Source organism: Scardinius erythrophthalmus, assembly GCF_964197995.2.
Source record: "Scardinius erythrophthalmus genome assembly, chromosome: 24".
NCBI lineage: Eukaryota > Metazoa > Chordata > Actinopteri > Cypriniformes > Leuciscidae > Scardinius > Scardinius erythrophthalmus.
The window spans coordinates 6,010,104-6,031,978 of record NC_138244.1 but is presented as its reverse complement, the minus strand read 5'-3'; the positions used below and the strand labels follow the sequence as shown (position 1 = coordinate 6,031,978).

The 21,875-nt window shown below is 39.7% G+C and overlaps 2 protein-coding genes across 7 annotated transcripts; one reads left to right on the top strand and one right to left on the bottom strand.

Moving 5' to 3' along the window:
• The first annotated feature begins 2,704 nt into the window (after positions 1-2,704).
• Positions 2,705-9,597, top strand: saxo4 (stabilizer of axonemal microtubules 4). Of its 6 annotated transcripts, none has more exons than XM_081355443.1 (12): positions 2,775-3,427; positions 5,008-5,131; positions 6,229-6,346; positions 6,467-6,611; positions 6,731-6,794; positions 6,904-6,983; positions 7,154-7,219; positions 7,368-7,454; positions 7,550-7,630; positions 8,836-8,930; positions 9,341-9,439; positions 9,526-9,587. In XM_081355443.1, exons 1-12 carry the CDS (start codon positions 3,374-3,376, stop codon positions 9,563-9,565), a joined length of 1,053 nt encoding a protein of 350 aa, XP_081211569.1. In that variant the 5' UTR covers positions 2,775-3,373; the 3' UTR covers positions 9,566-9,587. The 6 variants fall into 6 exon arrangements, with proteins under 6 accessions (XP_081211572.1, XP_081211569.1, XP_081211573.1 ...); XM_081355445.1 differs by lacking the exon at positions 2,775-3,427 and adding an exon at positions 3,804-3,902; XM_081355444.1 differs by lacking the exon at positions 2,775-3,427 and adding an exon at positions 3,836-4,440.
• Positions 9,598-16,508: 6,911 nt separating this feature from the next.
• On the bottom strand, positions 16,509-19,490 carry lrrc10b (leucine rich repeat containing 10B). Its single transcript, XM_081355974.1, has one exon. It carries the CDS (start codon positions 18,650-18,652, stop codon positions 17,426-17,428), a length of 1,227 nt encoding a protein of 408 aa, XP_081212100.1. The 5' UTR covers positions 18,653-19,490; the 3' UTR covers positions 16,509-17,425.
• Between the last annotated feature and the right edge of the window lie 2,385 nt (positions 19,491-21,875).

Here is a 21,875-nt window from a genome sequence, read left to right as displayed (position 1 = left end):
CTTCTGTGCTGATTTGAGGGTGAAATCTGTGGAGTGGGTTTTTAACATTGTATAAAAAAATTTAAAAAAGCATTAAATGGACCTTGGACTTTAAATGAACTTTAAATTCAGCCACAATATGAACACACAAGGGCTGTTGGTTGTAAAGAATAACCCCAATTCTTCATCTTTCCGTACAATTATGCAATATTCCTATGCAAAAGATGCCGATCACTTTTCCTTTAAGAGGAGCTACGTTTGACCTCGTTTGCTGTTGCCGAAGGGATGCAGACAGACGTGGCGTTGGAAAGGGCATCTCTCTTCTAGACCGCCAACTGTGAGATGAGCGGTGTCAAATTCTGGGTTTTGTGAAAGACAGAACGGTTCCATTAGAGACGTAGCTTCTGGGTAAAAGTTTAGAGTCTACTGCCAGCTGTAATCACAAAACCAAACCTCTGTGGTTGCGGCTGGGAAATTATGATATTTTCATGCAGTGGCTCTGATCCAAAACCTAGTGAGCTCCTACATGGGTATCTTCCTTCTAAGACAGCCTCCAACTGGCATGGGAACTCGTGAGTGATCGATGTGAAGTGCTCTTCTTCTTCTTCTACGAAAACGCGTCTTTTTCTCTCCGTTGCGGCGTTCCTTCTGCGTTTTTAGCAACGAAAACGAAGCTTTTTGAAAACGCTCTCCAAAGAGGATTAATCTGAAAACGTGTTTTGGGGTTGTCGTGTGGACTGTGAAAACGAAGGTATTTGAAAACCATGACATAAGTTTAGTCATGTGTCTCATATTGAACCCATGGATATTCATGTTTATACCGATATAGTGCCTGTTATGTGCTATTCACTTTCACACAATTGCTAAAATGATACTTTGCACTCTCTTCATATCACAGTCCTGCAAAGATGACAGAAGATTCATTCGCATTTGCAATACATGAGAGCAGATGCGATTTCTTTTAGACATACATACATCTTTTAGACAAACATATAACGGTGAGTGAGAGCGACCTGGAGAGCGATCAGTGAATGGTGATATTTTGTTGAATAAAATGATCCTGCCAGAAGAATTGCGTGATTATGTCTTGTTCTGTTTGTATCATCTCTTTTATGAGGGTTTACGCATGCGCCGTAAGGTGAATTTAGCATTTTCCGACGTTTCAGTGTGGATGAGAAACTCTTGGGAAACGCTAGTGTGGAGCGTCTATGCGCTCTATTCGGATTAATGTAGACGTATAAGCATCAACTGTGCGTCACAAAATACAGTGCTCCACATGGGAGATCTGGCAATTGATTACAGCAATTGTTGCTAAGATAATGGCGAAAATTTTAAAATTAGCACACACTCTTTTTTTTAATCAATACTATTCAGTATTGAATTGCAATATAATACAATTGTAATGCATCCTTGTATTGTCTTCTCCACAAAGGGTACATGCTGCTCTGTCTTTGGCTAAAATTAGGCACATTTGGAAAGGTCTTTGCACACTTATGACGCCCTAAAATGCTGACGCTGTAGGCATCTCAGTAGGTTTTGGAACAGAGTGAGTGTGTTGGGCCTGAGGAGGGAAAATAATCCTGTTTTTACATCCCATCGTTTTTTTTCTTAGTTGAAAATGTCAAAGACAGATTGTTGCAGTGGTCATTTGTGGCAGATGTCAATCACCCGTGCCAGTCTTTACTAAGGAGATCAGCTAAGCCAAGTTAAAGGTAAATGGCTTCTGGGTCAGTGATTGGAACACAATGTTCCTGTCCGGGTCTGAGTGTGACATTCTGCCTGCACTCGACACTTTATCAGATATGACTGACGGCCAAATTAGCATGAGGCTGCAAATTCAAGTCTGTAAATACAGCTGGACAGTTGACAAATAACATGTCCAGAAACATTTATGAGGTTAAAAGTAGGGTAATATGAATGTACTGTAGGGAAAGCATATATTTTATGTTATATTTAATCACTTTTTAGCTTTTTGCACTTAAATGGTCCTGCGATAAAACAAATAAATTCTTAAAAGTACATATGAAGAGTTCAGAGATGCAAAAGCCTCTAAGTGCCATCTGAAATTTTCTTCTAGAATGATCAATTTTATCAAGCCCGTATATTTAAGTTCAGTAATTTCACTTAAATGACAATGAAAAGGTCATTTTCATTGCCATTTAAGTGAAATTACTGAATTTAAATATACAAGCTTGATAAAAATGATCATTCTAGAAGAAAATTTCAGATGGCACTTAGAGGCTTTTGCATCTGAACTCTTCATATATTCTATATAGTCTCTCAAATAATATTAGATCATATTAATAAGTATGCATCCTTATAATTACACAAGAATTAGATAAAGGTTGTTTACTTAAAGTCAACATGAAATCCAAAATGTATGCTTTTCCTAATACTAGTCTTGTTGTGCACTTTGTAATTCTTAATAATTAAAAAAACATTGAGACTGCTGTCAATTAGGGCACACAGATCACTGAATTAAAGTCCCCCTGTGGTGAAAATCAAGGTTTTAATGTTGTTTATGTGTTGTTTTTAATGTGCTTTAAGACAAACCATGTGTAAATTCATAATTAAACACCATTGTTGAGTATTTTCTCCTTAAAACTGCATTAAACCAAAGACAGTTTCAAAAACACGGTTTAAAATCGCTGACGTCACAAACTACCTTGTAACCAATCAGATCAACGCGTGATCGTCAACGAGTGGATCTCTGAGCTGAGTGAGTGAGTGGAGGCTGGGCTCATTTGCATATTCATAGAACTGCGTATAAATGAGAAGGGTGTTGAGTTGCATTCAAGCAATTTTAAGGCATGAAAAAAATACATTTTAAAGGAAAAAAAGTTTAAATTGGTAATCAAAGATGAGTTTTAAGGGATAACATTTTTGACTACAGGGGGACTTTAACCAATAGTTAACCAATGCAACCCTGGTATGGAGTGGAACATCTTATTTTACTCTAAAATGCATTACAATGCGGGCCTAAAATAAGTTGAGAACACCTTTCATGTTAAGTTTATATAGATTAGAAATTGTACATGGCACTTCATGCCAAGAACCCAACTCTGAGCTTGCAGGAGACGTCACATTTAGCCCTGACAAACAACCAGCAAGTGTTTTGCAAAGCTGTTTTTGAGGTGGTTATGCTGGTCACCACCCTGAAGGGGGGACAAGATTCTGGGTCAACTCAGAAATGCATTGGAGTTTAAAGGTGTAGATTAGGGCCAGAGATCACTTCCGGCAGGTAAACACTTACCTTGACTGCAGAAAGGAGACAGTTTTTCGGTCACGGACACATCACCGTGCCGCTTGAGCAAACCCAACGGTGGCGTTATTCGCAAGGGCAGTCATGCCTACATGCACCGCTCAATAAACGCCCGGGAGAGCGACAGGAGCAATGTTTTGCCTTCGTTCGCTGGGAGATGGGAGCGACGACGCCCTCTCAGTGAAGGTGAGAGGGAATTAATGTGGGAGACAGGTGGACAGCGGGAACGTGCTGATAGCTGCCGTAATGATGGATTTGACTTTATCTTTCCAAAGCGGAGAGTAATGTTAATGTCATGACGTGTTATTGGCTTACTCACGTGGTGATAATGCAAATAACCTCAGCTGTGACACGGACAAGGCCACACAGACTGTACTGAGTTGTTAAGTATGTCTGGGACCTGATAATAATAAGCACACTTTCAACACAGTGAATATTTCATAAAGACATATGTGCATCATGGGACACAGAACATGATGATGTGAAACAAAGGGCGTGAAGTGACAAGACTGCAGATGGCCAATGCTTTATTTGAACAGCACAACAGCGCCACCATGTGGTCACATACATCCACAGACAGTCACCCAGATCTGTGCTGATGAAGCACTTAAAAGTCTGTCAAGTGACGCTGGATAATATCCAATAATGTTCGATATGTCAGGTAAATTCTCAAGAGGCAAGAAAAATATTAAAGCAGTTATTAAGTAGGCCTATGTTAGGAGCAGAGTGTAGCCTAAGTCTTGTTTTTAATTCATTTAAACTTGCAATGAAGTTTCTGAGATTAATTAATTATCATTCTTATTAATATTTTGTGAATAGGATCCTATTCAAAACTTCTCTCCGTGGGAATACTGCACACAATTAAAAATACATTTGTGCACGCTTTTTAGCGTATCTATAATAGCTTGGTGATAAGTCTGTCTGAGGATTCGTAGGCCGTGAAAGGCCTTTCCGCTTTCGAATTTCTCTCTTACCTTTAATCTCCTCCAGCTGAAGATTGAATGAATGTGAATATTCAAACAACTTGCTGTTGAACAAACAGTAGTGCAATGCACTGTAAAGCCGTTCCCTCACCTTCCCGCGTCTTGTCACCATAGTAGCTTGTCACACACGTGTCACGTGACGAGCTCGTCTGTGATTGTCCAGGTAACGGTTACCTGGTAACGAGCGCGAGGATAAAAGAGCGACGGTACGCACAGGTATGTTTAGGCTACTTCACGGAGGGGCGACAGGTAACGGACAAACCGTTTTATTAAGTGTTAAGTTATTTAAATCATCCAAAAACATTCATAATATCAGATTGTTTCATGATTCAAATGATACCCATCAAGTGCGCATTTAAATGACGCCATTAAGATAAATAGGTAAATAACAGTTGATATCCTTACGAAAACGGTTTACTTTTATTGTAAAAGTCTAATAACCATGTTTTTTTTTTTTGCAGTTTTACTACAAATACCATGATTTAACTATGGTTAGTGTAGCAAAGCCATGGTTAATGTGTGGTTACCGTGGTTTAACTACAATTTTTTTTTTTTGTAGTAAAACCATGGTAAATTTTCAAGGTGATGAAATCTTTAGCCTGACATTGAAAATGCTTTATCTGCAGGTTAGTGTAAATGTGACTTCAGTCAGAGACAGTACTCGAAAATGTTGGTTTATATCAAAGTAATTCTTCCAGTATGGTATTTAAAATTAGACAACACGTCAACCATACATTTATCATAGTGTGTTTGTGCAGTGGTGTATTCTGTGTTGGGTTATAGTCAGAGTTACAGATGGTTGGACCATTGAGTGATGTCAAGCCTTCGCATGGGATGGGCAGACCAGAGGGGCGTCCCACTAACACTGGCCTCGACCAATACTGCACCTCCTTCAGACAGTCTTATGGTGATAACACACAACACAGTAATCTTAGATTCAGTCTTTGTGTGTTTACATATGATTATGGACATTGGCCTGTTTATACTGCTTCTGAAACCAGATTATATCAGGTCACATTTTTCCATTTTGAAACAATAGACTTTTTCTATGCCACATTTTGAAATATAAACAGCCATCCATCTTTTCTACCGCACATTATGTTTTGATTCCTTACTTAAAAACAACTCTAGATCGGAGCAAGAATAGTTCAAGTAATTTTTTTTTCTCACTTTTAATGTTGTTTCAGACTTGTATGTTGTTTTTTGTGGAATACAAAAATAAAAAAAAATTAAGGACACAACTTGAAGTCTTAAACATAAAACCTGTACCAAGTGAATAATTATCTCAGTGAATATGAATATAAATATGTCATACAGATTACTTTTATGATACATACATGGCATTAAAATCTCTGATTCTTCAAAACATCTACATTTGTATTCTACAGGAAAATAACAGCATACAGGTTTGGAACGACATGGGTGAGAAAAAAAAACTAAATTTGGTGACCTAAATTATACCTTAATTTAAAAAAGAAACTCTAGTGTAGATTTGACATATCAGTTATAAAAATAATTGTTGGCCAAAATATCTATATTGGTGCATGTATTAAAGACCAAAACGTTTTTCCTTTGTGTTTTTTGCTAAATAAAAACGATCCCGTTCACGCGATTAAAAACGCTGTATTTTTCATGCCAGGCCAGTAGGTGGCAATGTCACTTTGTAAAGAAACACTTACGCGCCAATCGACTGAACACGTAATGATGTAACTGTTTTTCACAAATTCTCGTTCATGTTGTTAACACTACAATAACGGTCAATAACGGTATCGCTTTCGAAAATGGCACTTTGAAACCCTTTTTCAAAAGTTTGCGTTTTTAGGCCCCCAAAATGCTGTTGTCGTGTAAATAAACGGCCAAAACGCAAATAAAGATTTTCCGTTTTTAGTTGAAAGCGGTGTCGTGTAAACCCATTAGTTGCACTGTAGATATCCTGCAAGATTTTTTTGTGCTGCAGAATACAAGATGTTGAATCTGTCGTGAGTCGTGTCCTCTTTTATCCAGGTAAGGAGTTATTCCAGCCATGTCTAGGCCATCATTTTGGGACAGGTTACATTGCCAACCACCGTCCTGCTCTGTACTACAGCTCCAGCCTGGACCGCTATGATAATCCACAGTTTGGGTATGGCCCAGATTGTGTGTGTGTGTGTGCGTGTGAAATTGCACATGCACTCCAAAACCTTTTTGCACCTCACTAAATCATTTTTAGACAAACACTTTTTGCCTTTTTCTTCTCTCTTAGTCTCTCACTGTTGGACAGTTTTGAGTCTCAATCGAAGCGTCATTACCAGCGTCTGGCTCTGCCCGACGGGACGGAGTCTTTGGCCTGCTCGGGGTCCAGACACAGAGAGAGTGGATATTTGCAGCTCCAAGCTCAGCCAAAAGCTGTGAGAGCCAAAGACACACACATAGAAACGCAGCAGGTTTCAAAGGCACCGTGCCATGTCACTTCACCCTGGCCTCATTGTTCTTTGACTTTCTCTCTCTCTCTCTCTTTCTCTCTCAGAGAGCAGTGTCCCGTCAGACTGAATATAAAGGCACTTACAATCCTCACCGCCTCAGAGTTTTGGGTTAGTAGTGTGGTTTTTAAAAATGGGTTTCTTAAATTGGTTCTTTGTAGATTCAAAAGTTCTTGATGTTGCATTCTAGGTGTTTCAGACCACTGTGTTTGTGTTTTAGTTGGACCCATAGAAGAGAGTGGATACACTGAGGGATCCAATCTACAGCCAAACACCTTCCTCCCTCAACACATTAACATGGTGTGTGTGTGTCAGTTCATCATTCTGTTGGCAAAGTCACTGTCAAGACGTTTTTTTTAACTGCACGCATCCATAATTTCTAATGTGGTATTCATGAGTGTCACATAATCAAATCCTTTTTCCATTGTTACACTGACTCTCTGCTTTGATTGGGTGATGATGGTTGTCAGGACGACGCTCGCAGGATACAGGAAACTGTGACGAGGACAGACTTCCTGCCCGGATCTTTCCTACAGGTGGTCTCTCTGTTTCTGCTATTACTCCCTCCATCAACATCACCACATTCATGTGATTTTTATAGTGTGCGTCAGCTGAATAAGTTTGAAGCGTATTTAATGTTTGTGTGTGTGTGTGTGTGTGTGTGTGTGTGTGTGTGTGTACCAGGGCAGTGAAGCATTACCAAAACTTGCCTCACGTGCACTTCGAGAAACTGGATATACAAGAGACACCCAGAGACCTCTGACCGGATCAGTGAGTACCTCTCTTTCACTCTTTAGATAAACTATTCTATTAAGACGACATCAAGTTCTCTGACCAGGAGGGTTTTTTGTATGTTTTGCCCACAGGCCTCTCTGCAGGGTGGCTTTAGTGAGGACGGCAGACAGAAGACTAGACCTGCTCTAACTAGATTGTCCTTTGGGCCGACGGTAAATAAAACTAATATATTTATCCCTCTAGATTTGTTTGGGTATGTCTGTTTGTAGATTTAAATGAATAACCTTTGAAAGGAATAGTTCACCCTAGAAATGTCAATTCTGTCATCATTTACTCACCCTTGTTTCAAACCCATATTACTTTCTTTCGATCTTTTCCTCCTCTGCAGCTTTCAAATCATATCCATATTTGAGTACATTCATATATCACGTCACTAAACAACTTGTGTTATGCAGGGCTCAGACAGTCATGAGAAACCTGGAAATATCAGGCAATCTCAAAATTGGAATCATGGAAAGTTTCATCTATAGGCAATAAACATTTCTAGTTATGTTCATTTTGAACGACTGCAAATCTCATGGTGAAATCATTGAAATTCATCGGTTAAAAGGTGTGGGAATGCTAAGCATGGTGCTGGAGTCACATGGGCCACTTTTATGATGCTGTTTGTCCTTTTGGGATCTTAACAGTCCCTGGACACTATACCATTTTATTATAGACCTTATGCGCCAGAAAAACGAGGGCGCCGCCTTTGAACTTCCGTTTTCGCGGTCGCTCTGTATATTTCTATGGCGCTGCTGTCCAGGAGTAATTAGCTTTTGAAGTGGATTTACTTAATGTAAAGTTAACGAAAGTTATCATAAGGACTGTGATGTTTAAAGCAGATGTCTTAACAAATGTCAGTAGACTGGGAAGATTTTAAAACGAGCCATTCATTCATAAATACTCAAGATCGCTTTGAAAATACAGACCGGAAGTCAAAAGACAATGAGCGCGGCGCTGAAAAGGGGCGGGGCTACATAAGGTCTATAGAATGTAAACATTCTGTCTAACATATGAGAAAAGAAAGTCTTATAGGTTTGGAATGACAGTAGAGTTATGAAAATCTGTAAATTATGTTTGTGGATGTACTGTTCCTTTATATTACATTAGCAATTAATCTGTCTTACAACAAGTAAAAAAGACTGAGCAAAATGTGTTCTTCTAGAAAAGCTATTTGGAAGTCTGTTATGTGCCAGTTCCGATTTAATGTCGCAAAAGCACTCAAAAGATAACATGTCTCACCTCAACAACAATAGTCATCACCTCAAAAGATGATTGGAAATCGAATATATTTTGTTGTGCTGCTGCTGCCGCTTTGAGAGGGATTTCTACAGTACAATGTTTTTTTGTGTACTGTCTGTTCTGTATTCTACAGGGCTCATCAGGATTCGTCCTGAACGCCCCCAACATCACAAGCCTCTCACATGCACCAGCCGACCCGCAACACTTCCTCACACACTACCAAAGCAAGTGAGTCATGTCTGTCTCTGTGTGTGTTCCTGGTACTTGACTGGCAAAACTGATTGCTCATTTATTTAAACTGACTGTCTGTGCCCTGTAGACAGGGGCAACTACTGCATGAAATTGTGAACTATTCTTTCAAACCAGAGGGTTGAGTGTGCTCTGATTGGTTGCTGGGGGAATGAGTGTGTTCTGATTGGTTTCTGAGGGAATGAATGTGTTCTGATTGGTTTCTGAGGGAATTAATGTATTCTGATTGGTTTCCGAGGGAATGAATGTGTTCTGATTGGTTGCTGGGGGAATGAATGTGTTCTGATTGGTTGCTGGGGGGACAAGTGTATTCTGATTGGATGCTGAGGGTATGAGTCTGTCCTGGTTGTTTTAAATAAGGTTTCTTTTCATCCTTATAAATGTTGCAGGTTTTGCGACAAATCAGTGGAGCAGCAGAGATCAGACTGGATGAGAGGAGGCATACAGAGACAAAGAGAGAGCGGATACAGTGGACGAGACACGGATAGGTACACACATCAACACGTGTACATCTGTCATTCATGTACAGCTAAACACTTGTTAATAACATCCTCTGTCTCTCTCTTTCACACAGGTATAATCTTAGTGGATATAATGCCCTGGCTTCACAATAAATCTGAAATATTGGTTTAAACGAAATACCGTCAATTTTAGCCTGATCATTTCTTTATCTTCAAAATTATACTGCTTTTATATTAAGAGGTATAAGCATCATTAAAACTATTGATCATACTAATACATAAGTATTTCATTTAGTGACTGTCAAAACACTGAGGAGATTATTTTAGCAATCAAATTTCTATTTTTGTCCCTGAAAGACAATAAAACATTGATAAGGGGCTCCACGTCTGATTGGACCTGTAAGCAACAACAACCTAGAACACGAACAACCGCATATCAATGCTAAAAAACACTCTTAACCCTTAAAAACTGCACAGCAGCACATTGGCAACCAGCTGATGACAACTTTTGGATACACACTGTTTTGAATGCATTGAGCCGAGAATAATTAAAATCAGCAATCATTTTGACAGCAAGTCATTTAAAAAAGTGATGAGCAACAAAATTATTTCTGATTTCTGCAAGAACAGGGATGTTTGTCATATGCAAAAACCTGGTCAGCAGATTGAGATAGATACACCCGATACGCAAATGTACTGTATGCACGACTTATGTACACAAGCCCTTAGCCATGCTGAGAGAGGAGTGGCACCAACTGAAAGCTCAGTAGCTGGCATATGGGCACAGTTATGGTCCCCGCTCAGGTTGTTGTTTGCATGTGTGTAAGCTTCTCTCTCTCATCTCAGGGCCAATGTTCACTCTCCCACGCAGGCAGACCGTTCATTATCCTTAATAATCCTCATAAGAAAGGGAGAATAGGGATTGGTCTTTTTAGCCTGTGCTTAATGTAAACATTGAAAAGTGACTAAAGTGGTTGTAAGTTGTTTGACTGTTGCTGTTTGGGAGCAAATTGAGCTGTTTGAGCATTAGCAGTCAATTTAATTCAAAAAGTTATTATCGTTCATACTTCAGTTTAGTGATTTGAACAAACCGCTAAATATTAGTATTAAACACTAATTGACATTTGCTGCACCATTGACACTATATGGACGTAGAGGAAACCTCAAATTTGCATGGTAGAAAATAAAATGGTTGGAAAACAAAACTCATATCTAGAGATCAAAATATCATAGACTTAAAGGTGGTCCATTAAAGGATTAATTCACTTTCAAAAAAAATTTTGCTGATAATTTACTCACCCCGATGTCATCCAAGATGTCCATGGGCCCTATTTTAACGATCTGAAACGCAAGTGTCAAGCGCAAAGCGCAAGTAACTTTGTGGGCGGGTCTTGGGCGCTGTTGCTATTTTCCCGGCGGGATAAATGACTCTTGCGCCAGGCGCAAATCTAAAATGGGTTGGTCTGAAGTAGCTTCATTATTCATAGGTGTGGTTTGGGCGTAACGTGAAATAAACCAATCAGAGCGTCATCTCACATTCCCTTTAAGAGCAGACGCGCTTTTTCCATAGCGGATTACTATTGCCAGGATTTGCCAGGCGCGCGCCAGGAGCGGTTCACAGCCAAGGAGAGCAACGCTCTCATCACAGCCGTAAAAGAGAGAAGTTACATTGAAATGGAGAAACCCACCCAAATTAACTTCGGTTAAACAGGCGTATGATAATTTGGGTGAATGTGTAAGCTTGATGTATGCTTTTATAATAAATTGTCTGTCCATCTATCTATCTATCTATCTATCGTAATAATGTATGATTTGCAAAAATGAAAACTGCTGCTTCTGTGTAGATGAGAGAATCAAAGTGCATTCACGTTGTGCACACGCTACATTGATTATGGCCAAGCATGCACCCTTAAAATAGCATATGAATAACATGCGCAACGCGCCACTGACTTTAAACTATTTTTTCCTGGTTAGTGGCGCAATTGTTTTCTAAACCTGCAAAATAGCATGAAGGAACGTTTGCTCCGGAACACGCCTCCTCTTTGCGCTGAACCGCCCAGGGAGCGCAAGTGTATTTCCTAACTTACCGACGTGCATCTGTGGAGGGAAAAGCGCGCTTTGCGCGGGTGCAAAATAGGAATGATACATGCGTCGGTGTACAAAGTCAATTGCGCTGGGTGCAAGATAGGGCCCCATGTCTTTCTTTCTTCAGTCGAAAAGAAATTAAGGTTTTTGAGGAAAATATTCCAGGATTTTTCTCCATATAATGGACTTCAATGGCAACCAACGGTTTGAAGGTTCAAATGTCCGTCTCAATGCAGTTTCAAAGTCTCGACACGATCCCAGTCGAGAAATAAGGGTCTTATCTAGCGAAACGATCGGTCGTTTTCAAAAAGAAAAAAATATATGTATTAAACTTGTTAACCACAAATGCCCGTCTTGTACCATCTCTGAGATGCGCCATGTATTACGTCATCACGTTGGAAAGGTCACAAAAAAAATAAAAAATAAAAATAATAATAAATTAAAACAAAGATGTCGGAACGATTTTGAAGTTGGAGGAGAAAATGAGATGGAATTTTTCACCCTTCCCTACCTTTTTGAACCGGAGTACACAGACAAATAACTTAGATAGATGACGTGACGCGTGACCTTTCCAACGTGATAACGCAATGCGTGGCGCATCTCAGAGATGGTACACGACCAGCATTTGTGGTTAAAAAGTATATATATATATTTCTTTCTTTTTTTAGAAAATGACCGATCGTTTCGCTAGATAAGACCCTTATTTCTCGACTGGGATCGTGTCGAGACTTTGAAGATGCATTGAGACGGACATTTGAACCTTCAAACCGTTGGTTGCCATTGAAGTCCATTATATGGAGAAAAATCCTTGAATGTTTTAATTTCTTTTCGACTGAAGAAAGAAAGACATGGATATCTTGAATGACATCGGGGTGAGTAAATTATCAGCAAAACATTTTTTTGAAAGTGAACTAATCCTTTAAGCAACCACATATAACACCTTAGCAATGCAGTAACAACCACATAGCAACACCCTAGCAACCACCCCGAACATTCAGGCAATAAGCGCATACATTTTCTTAAGTAAACCTGAAAATCTAGTTCTCACACTGCGGTTTCCTAGCCTTGCAACTCCACTTTTAATGGCTTACAGTGCAAAACCCACCAACTTGCAAACATGCCCTACTTAGGAGCAAAATCCTACGCGCTGGACCATGATGGCCCCTCCTCTCATGTGCTGACACGCTGTCACAATGGCTCGGATTACATTTCAGACACAGGATGACTTCTGCTGAGATCTGGCAGTGACAGAGATATTACTGTGAGTGCCTGTAACAAGGGTATGAAGTTTCAAGCGCCGCAGAGGCAGTCCGGTGCTCATTCACGGCTTGCTATGCGGCTGACCTTGGGAGAATGGCGTTAACGTAAACTAGCAGTAAGCTGCTAAATGATTAAGCACAGAGACTATGTTCTTCTCCTCAGGCCTGGACTGTGTCAGAGCTCTCCGCCGCTCCACAGATACTCGATACTTGGCGCATGAGAATCCAGGACTAACGGCTATGCCAAAATCTCTGAGCCAGACTTACAGTATGCCTTTAAAGATGTCATATAATAAGAAATCAAATCTTTTGAGATGAGAGATTATTAGTCATGTTCTGTGCTATTGTTCATTTTTTGTTTTCAAATCGTTTTGGGTTTTTTTTTTTTTTGTCTGCCAAGCAACTTTGAGGTATCAATCATGTTCGTAACACAAACATAGAACCACAAGTTAAGCAAAAAAAAGTCTACTTTTGATTAAGGGTTTGTTCGAATCAACCAACCCAAAGTTTGAGCAATTGTAATGCGCTGACATTGGATCTGTTTCCGGGACCAAATGCTCTACCAAATGCCAAATAACAAACAGTTCTAATGTACATTCAGTAATACTACTGAAAAATAATGATCCTAACTTTTATCTCTATACTGAAATCTCAGATTGCCACACAGTGATTCATCTTTTATGAATCATTAAAATATTGGTGTCTGGGACGCCATGAGCCTGGGCACTGTAGTGTACAGTGTGAATTTCTTAAAAGCGAGTTAAATGTGTGATATGAATACATAGTGCTCATAAACGGCTGTTGAAATAGTATTCTCAGTCGTTATAAGTAGAGGCTTGAACTAAACAAACGGATACTGATAGTTATTCTCTGTAAGTAAATACCTCAAATGGTAAGTTTTAACGAAAGGCAAAGCCTTTTTACCTTGAAGTACCAAAATTGCAACACTTCAGCAACCGTCAAATCACTTTTTGATCAATTGTTCAATGTCTTCCACAGCTGAAAGAGTCGACACAACCCATCCCGTCAAATGGTTTAGGTGTCTTTGAAACAGCCAAGTTTACCTTTGCAAAGACATTCCTTTATTTTGATCTGCCAGCCTTGAGTCCTCTTGCCTTGCTCAAAGTATATGACCTACATCTGAGATCTCACAATAAAATACTGTAGCTATTTTATTGGCCGATTTGAATAAAAAGGTTTTTGCCAATTGAAAACTGGCTGTTTTTTAAGACACCTAAGCCATGCACATTTGCTAATACGTGATGGGTTGTGTTGATTCTGGAGTGGATTCTGGGCGGAGACACGTTTTTCTCCACTTCCCGTCACAGGTTGTGCCAAAACACTTGTTTCAGATTTTTCGCAGCAATAATGACAGGCTCATAGCGTTACGTAAATATTTTAACAGATGGGATACGACACTCTTTCAGGGAGAGATGAGAAGCGACAGGAGATGGAGAGAGAGTTTAAACAGCACGATGATGGATGAAGGAAGAAAAGGGGAAGGAGGAGGAAAGAGCAATGAAAACACACTTCTTGATAGAATAAGAGAGTTGGCAGATGTGACTGGAATAGAGTATCGGAGGGAAAGAATGAACAAATGAGGAACATGCAAATTAGAGGCCCGTGATTTCTACAGATGACCTCTATTAATTCTTCTTTCTCACTTATGTGTTTTGGAACAAAGATTTTTGAGAAAGTATGACACAAAAGATGAATTTTTACGAATTTAAACAGCAGTTTTGTGTGGTGAACAGACACAAGTTGTTTAATATTCTTTGAAAATCCTCTCCAAGATTGCCCATCATAATCAATAAAACTGTCTACATCTTCTTGCAGTGAAGAGACTTTGTTGGAGTGATCTACTTTGCTTTGCATTGTCGCACAGCTCGCTTGCAGTGTTAATTTGGTGTTAAACACTATTTTCATTTTTATACCATCACCCAACCCACAAACCTGCTGGATCTGTTACTGTCTTTGTTCTGGGACCTCATCATTTACACATTAAGTGCTGCTCTCTCTCAGTCTTTCTCCCAAAACATCACTGACTAACGACCCAGGCCTTTTATGGAGCGCACCCCCACTACTATTCTGTCCCTGATGTTTCTCTGCTGTCCGCACGCCTCCTCTGACTTTCGCACATCGAGTCCTTCAAGCATAAGAGAGAGAACGTTTACTTCTACTAGTGCTAGCTTGGCTAGCTCTTCCCATCTGTCTCAGATCATGTCAGCTCTGCTCCACTGCCAGACAGCAAGGATTCTTAGTGGAAACTATCTCAGTTCAGAAACTTAATTGGCCTTCTAAAAACTTTAGCGTGGGATTATTCCTGGTGAATAAATATTCCTGTTTTTTTTTTTTTTTTTGACATTGTGAATATCACATGGATTTTATTCATTTTGATCTATTTCTCTGAATCACTTTCAATGAATCGATTCCAAAGTCTACTTCCAAAAAATTACTCAATTATTAATTTGCATTATATTATGTTTTTAGTAAAAATTGACATGTTAAATTTTGTTATTAATCACAATTTCATTTTGCGAAAATCCTGCCTAATTTGGAAAACATGTCCTGTTTAATTTAAACAAGATTTTACTTTGTTTTAGTGTTGACATTGAACATTTTAATCTACTTTGGATAAATCTAGTATTGTTATATATATATATATATATATATATATATATATATATATATATATATATATATATATATATATATTTATGAAGAGTTCAGATGCAAAAGCCTCTACGTGCCATCTAATATTTTCTTCTAGAATGATAATTTTTATCAAGCTCGTATATTTAAGTTCAGTAATTTCACTTAAATGGCAATGAAGATTACATATTAATTGCCATTTAAGTGAAATTACTGAACTTAAAGGGATCGTTCACTTTGAAATTAAATTTTGGTATGTTTTAGCTTACATCAAGGGCATCCGAGATGTAGGTGTCTTTGTTTCCGCAGTAGTTTCAATTTTGATATTTTTAGGTCAAACCGTTCTTGTCTGTCAGTCATATAATGCAGGTCTATGGTCACTGTCTCAAAGAGCATGCACAGAGTCCAAATTAAAACAATTCCCCATCGTAAGTACACATTGATGGCTTAAGACACGAAAGGAGTGGTTTGTGTGAGAAAACGAACAGTATTTATATCTTTTTTACCTCTTGTACACAACCACGTCCAAGTGATCTGAGGGCGCGCGCGCTTCCTGGTGTGTGACGTGTGCCTGCGTTCTGGCTTAGTCTGCACAAGCGCCGGAAAGTGTACAAGAGGTAAAAAGAAACAATATAAATACTGTTCGTTTTCTCACACAAACCGCTCGTTTCGTGTCTTAGGCCTTCAATATGTACTTATGATGGGGAATTGTTTTAATTTGGACTTCTCTGTGCATGCTCTTTGAGACAGTGACCACAGACCTGCACTATATGACTGACAGACAAGAATGGTTTGACCTAAAAATATCATAATTAAAACTACTGCGGAAACAAAGACACCTACATCTTGGATGCCCTTGAGGTAAGCTAAAACACACCAAAATTTAATTTCATTTCAATTAATTTCAAAGTGAACTATCCCTAAATATAAGAGCTTGATAAAAATTATCATTCTAGAAGAAAATTTCAGATGCCACTTAGAGGCTTTTGCATCTGAACTCTTCATATATATACAGTATATTGAAAAAGTATAGCTTAATTGCCCAGTGGGCTGGCATCAGAGTCCGACTAGACATGAATCATTGAAACATGTTTGACAGACTCATTGGTTATTTAATAAGAGAATATTTGGTTTCACCAACACACATCGCTGCAATTGCAGCATCAAGTTTCTTATAAACAGTACACTCGTGTCAGGGTAGAGTTCCAGACACTCTTACACACACTCACAAACAAAAATATCTGAGTCCTGCTCTTAATTAGAAATACACAGCACACAGTAATGTAGTTTTGACGCAAGTTGTGCAGTTTCACAGGTCTTCACAGTTGATTTTTGCAAATCACAAGTCTTAAACCCTGTAATTATTGAAGAGAGTCCTGTGTTTGAGGATTGCAGCAATGGTCTGGTCAACAATAATGCCTTCTAATAATAGCAACACTCACTTGTACTTGTGTGGAAAAAACTGTTGTGTATTTGCAAAAAGTTAATTCATGGGGTCTTAAATGATGCTATATTTAGCTGTATTTGAGAAACTGTGTTACTGATACTCTGCCAAATTGAGAAGAAGTGAAATATCCTCTTTTGTTTCTCACAAAAGAAAGAAAGTCATACAGGTTTTGAATGACACAAGGATGAGTAAATGATGGCAGAATACTCATTTTTGGATGAACTATTCTTTTAAAACTCAACATATCCTTCTACTTTCCAATCAATGTAATGTTTATGTTAATGTTAGCAGATGCTTTTTATTAGAGCGACTTGCAGTCGCTTTCTTTACCCCATAAAGCATTCTGGGGTAACTTAAGTGCCATTATCAGGGCCCCAATTAGTTCCTCTCCAGTTCATCCTAGGGATTGAACCAGCAACCCTTGCAGTAATACTTCAGATGAGTGAAGTGTGAGGCATCTTCACCACAGAATTGCAAAAACTGGCTGCTTAAACAAACTGCATTTCTGTTTGCAGACACACTTCAGCTTTAATAAGTAGACTACCATGACCCATTGAAGAGGTGCAAGTATCAATTTTGTTCTTGCTCCTCCTCTTCATATTCATAATCCATTTCGGCTCTCTCATACTCTAACTCCGCCCCCTCGTAGCCTTCATACCCCTCCCCCTCGTAGATTAGCTCCTCCCTTTCATATTCCAATCCGTCATCCTCATACCCAAGCTCTGCCTCATTAAACGCCACACTTTGTCTCTCAGGCTCCGCCCCTTTCTCGTTATCTTGTCCATCCTCATCCGCTGCTGTTGACGGAACCGACCCATTTGTTTCTTTCTCCTTAGCAACTGCCAAGTTTAGGGCGGAGTTCATTCTGAGTTTCTTGAGTATCCCGTGAATGACTGGATTAGCAGCCGCCTCCGCAGCCGCCGCCGCCTCCTCTGCTTCTTTCTCGGCACGTTCTTTCGCCTCTTTCCTTCTCTCTCTCGCCTGCAAGACCTCCTCAGCCCCCTCCCCGACGATTAGCACCTCCTTCCCTACACGTGGAGGCTCCTTCACCGGGTTGTGGTCGTAGGAGAAAAGTCGCAGCGCAGGAAGATGATGCAAGTTTGGGAACTCTGATATCTTATTGCGGTCCATGTCCAGAATCTCCAGCTGCTCCATTTTGAGGAGCACTCGCGGAAACTCGGAAAAGCGGTTTCCGTACAACCAAAGTCCTCTTAGGGCCTCCATACGGCATAGGTCCGAGGGAAGGGTGCGCATACGGTTGTCCCCAATCTGCAGGGAGCGTAGATTGGGAAGGTCGTACAACTGCTTGGGGAATTGCTGGAAGTAGTTGCTCTCCACCCAGAGGCAACGCAAGTTCTGCAAGTTCCTCACTTCCGGCGGGAGGCTCATCAGCCGGTTGCTTCCCAGGTAAAGACACGTGAGATTGATCAGCTTGCACACAGAGAGGGGAACGTCTTCAATCTTATTGAAGTCTAGCGCCAGGGTTCGCAAACCCTGCAGCCGCGTGATGCGCTTAGGGACGTCGCGGAGACGGTTTCCACAGACGTAGAGCTTCTCCAGGTACTCCAGATCCAGGACTTGACGAGGTAGTCGACGAAACTTGTAGTAGCTCAAGTCCAAAACGGGATCTCCGCTCGCCAAGAGCTCGTCGACTCCGAGAGGCAGCTCCTCGTCCTCCACGATCTCCTCCTCTTCTTCTTCCTCCTCCTCCTCTTCTTCATCTCCATTCTCTTTAACCTTCTTCTCCTTTTCCTCTCCTCCTTCGTCCTCGGCCTCTTTTCGGGACGAGTTGCCCATACCCTCAGCCGGCTAGCCCGGCGTTTGTCCGTGTGTGTGGTGAGAGTGTGTTTCAGGACGGGGTAAGAGGGTGAGGCGGTCTGTGGGGCTGGCCCCCCCTCCCCGTGTCAGTTTCACTCAGTAGGATTGACCCGGCAGTGACAGAGCCAGCACAGCGACACATGGTGCTCTGACTACAGGCGGCTTCCCCTCAGTCCCAGTACAATGAGCTCCAACGTCAGCAAGCACGGCAGTGACACCAGCAAGGATGCATTCTGAGAGTGTGTGTGTGTGTGTGTGTGTGTGGATTGCTTTAAATAATTTATAATTACATGCTATCAAATAGATTATGATAATAATAGTAATAGTAGTAGTAGTTGTAAAAATAAGTATAACTGTAAGAGGAATCAAGCTTAATTTTGTCTCTGAAATGTGAACTTAGAAGTTAACAGATGAGTGTCAAAGTAGCTGCCAATATTACGTCCCGTTTTCATAGTTAATTTATTTATTTATTTATTTGAATATATATTGTTTGTTAAAAGCATCAAATGACTCACATCACAGTCACAAACTTTCAGTTTCAGTCTGTCAGTTTTGATTGTGTGAAGGCTGACGCTGAGCCTCTATCTGCCGACACACGCAGCTCTTGTCCCGGCCGCCCGGTCTGTGGATCCCGGTCTCGTTCACTCGCTGATGTGACCTGGCCGGCGGCAATGTGAACCGAACCGATGATGTCCAACTGTAACTCCGGTTTGCGTGGTCCTAAATCAGACAAAAATCCTCTGGGAGATGTCAAGATGATTAAAGTTTCCAGAAGCGCTAGACTCGATTTCTGTAGCCTATTTCTTTCCAACGATCAAAGCCGTTCTCGCGTTTCTTCCTCTCTCTTTCTCGCGTGTGTGTGTGTGTGTGTGTGTGTGTGGATTTCAGCATAAAGCGTTGCCATGAACCGTCTCTCTCTCCCCTAGCAACCAAAACAGGGACATGCGACGCTACACACGATTGTCACGTGTTCCGGGGGGGACAGAGAGGCGGTCAAATTCCTCTCTTCCAAGTTCACGTTATGCAATAGAGAAACGTATTTATTATTATTTTTAAAAATGTATAAAATATTTATTAAATACATTTGAAGACATCCGATGCAAAAGCCTCTAAAAGCCACCGATGTCAAAAATTAGATAATAATATTGAGTGAATGCTCTCCGCACATAGTATACGTTCATCAAATACTTTGACTTCAAACTCACCAAATCCCAGCATCAGCCCATTCAGAAATGTCGGCACTTAGGTAGAAACATAGGAGCCTGATTAAAAAATGTTAATATTAAAGAAAAACGTTAGACGGACTTAGAGGCTTTTGCATTTATTAATAGCCTATATTAAACATGCGTATATTTATTGTAAACGTGATTGGATTTTTTTTTTCTATTTTTATAAATTATTAAGGGGGTTAAACTAACTAGCCTGCATTAATATTTAAAATATTATTAAAAATATTAAAATACACATTTATAAACATGTTACGTATATTGATTGACATGTAAGCATAAATTAAATTTGATATTTTTGAAAAAGAAAAAAATTAAAAGCATAAGTATATATTAAGGAAATATATTATAATTAAAACAAATAAAAGTCAAAGAAAATCCTTCGTGGAGAGAAAGGAAAACTAGTGTATTTTGTTTTGTTTTTTAACTGTTGGTGTCAGCAAATCATCCAAAACAAATTTCTGTGCTGCTCAGGACGTGCATAATTGCATAATATCTTCACAAAAATAAATAAATAAATAAATGTATTGCACAGTGAGGACAGAACTAAGCTGAACAAACTGCTAATTTTAGTGAGATGATTCACTCTCAGCTGTTCTTCTCTGGAATGAACATTCAAAACTACAGGATATCTGAATGAAGTCCACTCAATGGACTGGCTTGTACACTGTTCATGTCATACATAGGCTGTTCAAAATTTTATATAGGATACAGTACTATGAACCATTGATCTGTAAAGCATTATATAATGCTTTTGGATTATTGATGTAGTTATTAGTCTTACCAAACGTCCTATTATTCAGAGTACTTTTATAGAGTGTCTTCAAATTATGATTTGTGGTGTTGCACATGCTGATAAGTGTCTGAATCACGCTGTGCCCTATATAGGTGTTTTTCTGCTGAAGTGTTGATGTAATGCATCAAAGTTCAGCCTTGATGTTCCACGGTGTCAGTGCAGCACACCCCCCTAGTGGCCATTTCATGACATATACCCTGTGAACCTGAGGGTGAGCGTTGCCATAGGGTATTCATTGGTCTGAGATCAGTAAATATTATTTTTTTATTATGCTTGGGATCCTTTTGAAGTTTCCTCATTCCTTTTCTAATTAATGCACAACCATATATTTTCAGTTATGAAATGGTCCACTTTTGTCATCATTACAGTCATGAAATCAAAACGGACAGTTCTTGTTTGTTTTTTATGAAATATTACAGTATTTATTCTAAATGTTTTATCCGTGCACATCATTCTTTTTTTATTTAGTGTGGCCTCATAGGCTAAGTAGTTAGCCGCTAACTTACCTCGTCTTCATCTCTTCTCTTCTCTGCTGGACAAACTGTCACTCACATGATATCGACCAATAGCAAACCACAACCATCAAACCATCCAATCAATTCCCGATGGGCAAAATCAAGTCCCGCCTTACAGTTGTTCTTGTTCGAGAAGCCATTTCATCGCAACTTCCATTTTAAACACTGTTGTTTTAATAATCGGTGGGACTTCGCAAAGTTCAGGTTTTTGTCAAGTTTATCCACTTTATTTTTACTCATGTTTTGATCGTACAAGCTTTCTTTAGTGAACAGAGGACAATGTAAGTTTTGGACAACAATGATTTCCATGCACACTCATCAGAGCCTACAATAGTTCCTGATTTATCCATCCTTTGGAAGTTGTGTTTTGCTTCCTAGACACTTTTATGTAAACTACTCAAAACATTTGATTCAGAATTTAATGTTTGAAGTGGATAAACGTCCTAAAGGTAAACAATATAAGGCCTAGCAAATGTCTGCATCTTCCATCTGCCTGCATAACTTTATGAATGTAGGCCAGCCATTACAACTGGTTTTCTGCATGATTGCATTTAGGAACAACAATGTCTGGGCTAAACCACGTTTTAAAAATTAGAAAGAAGTCCTTAATCAAGAGACAGCAACATAGTGTCGGCCCATCCCACCCACTTCCGGTACGTGTGGAA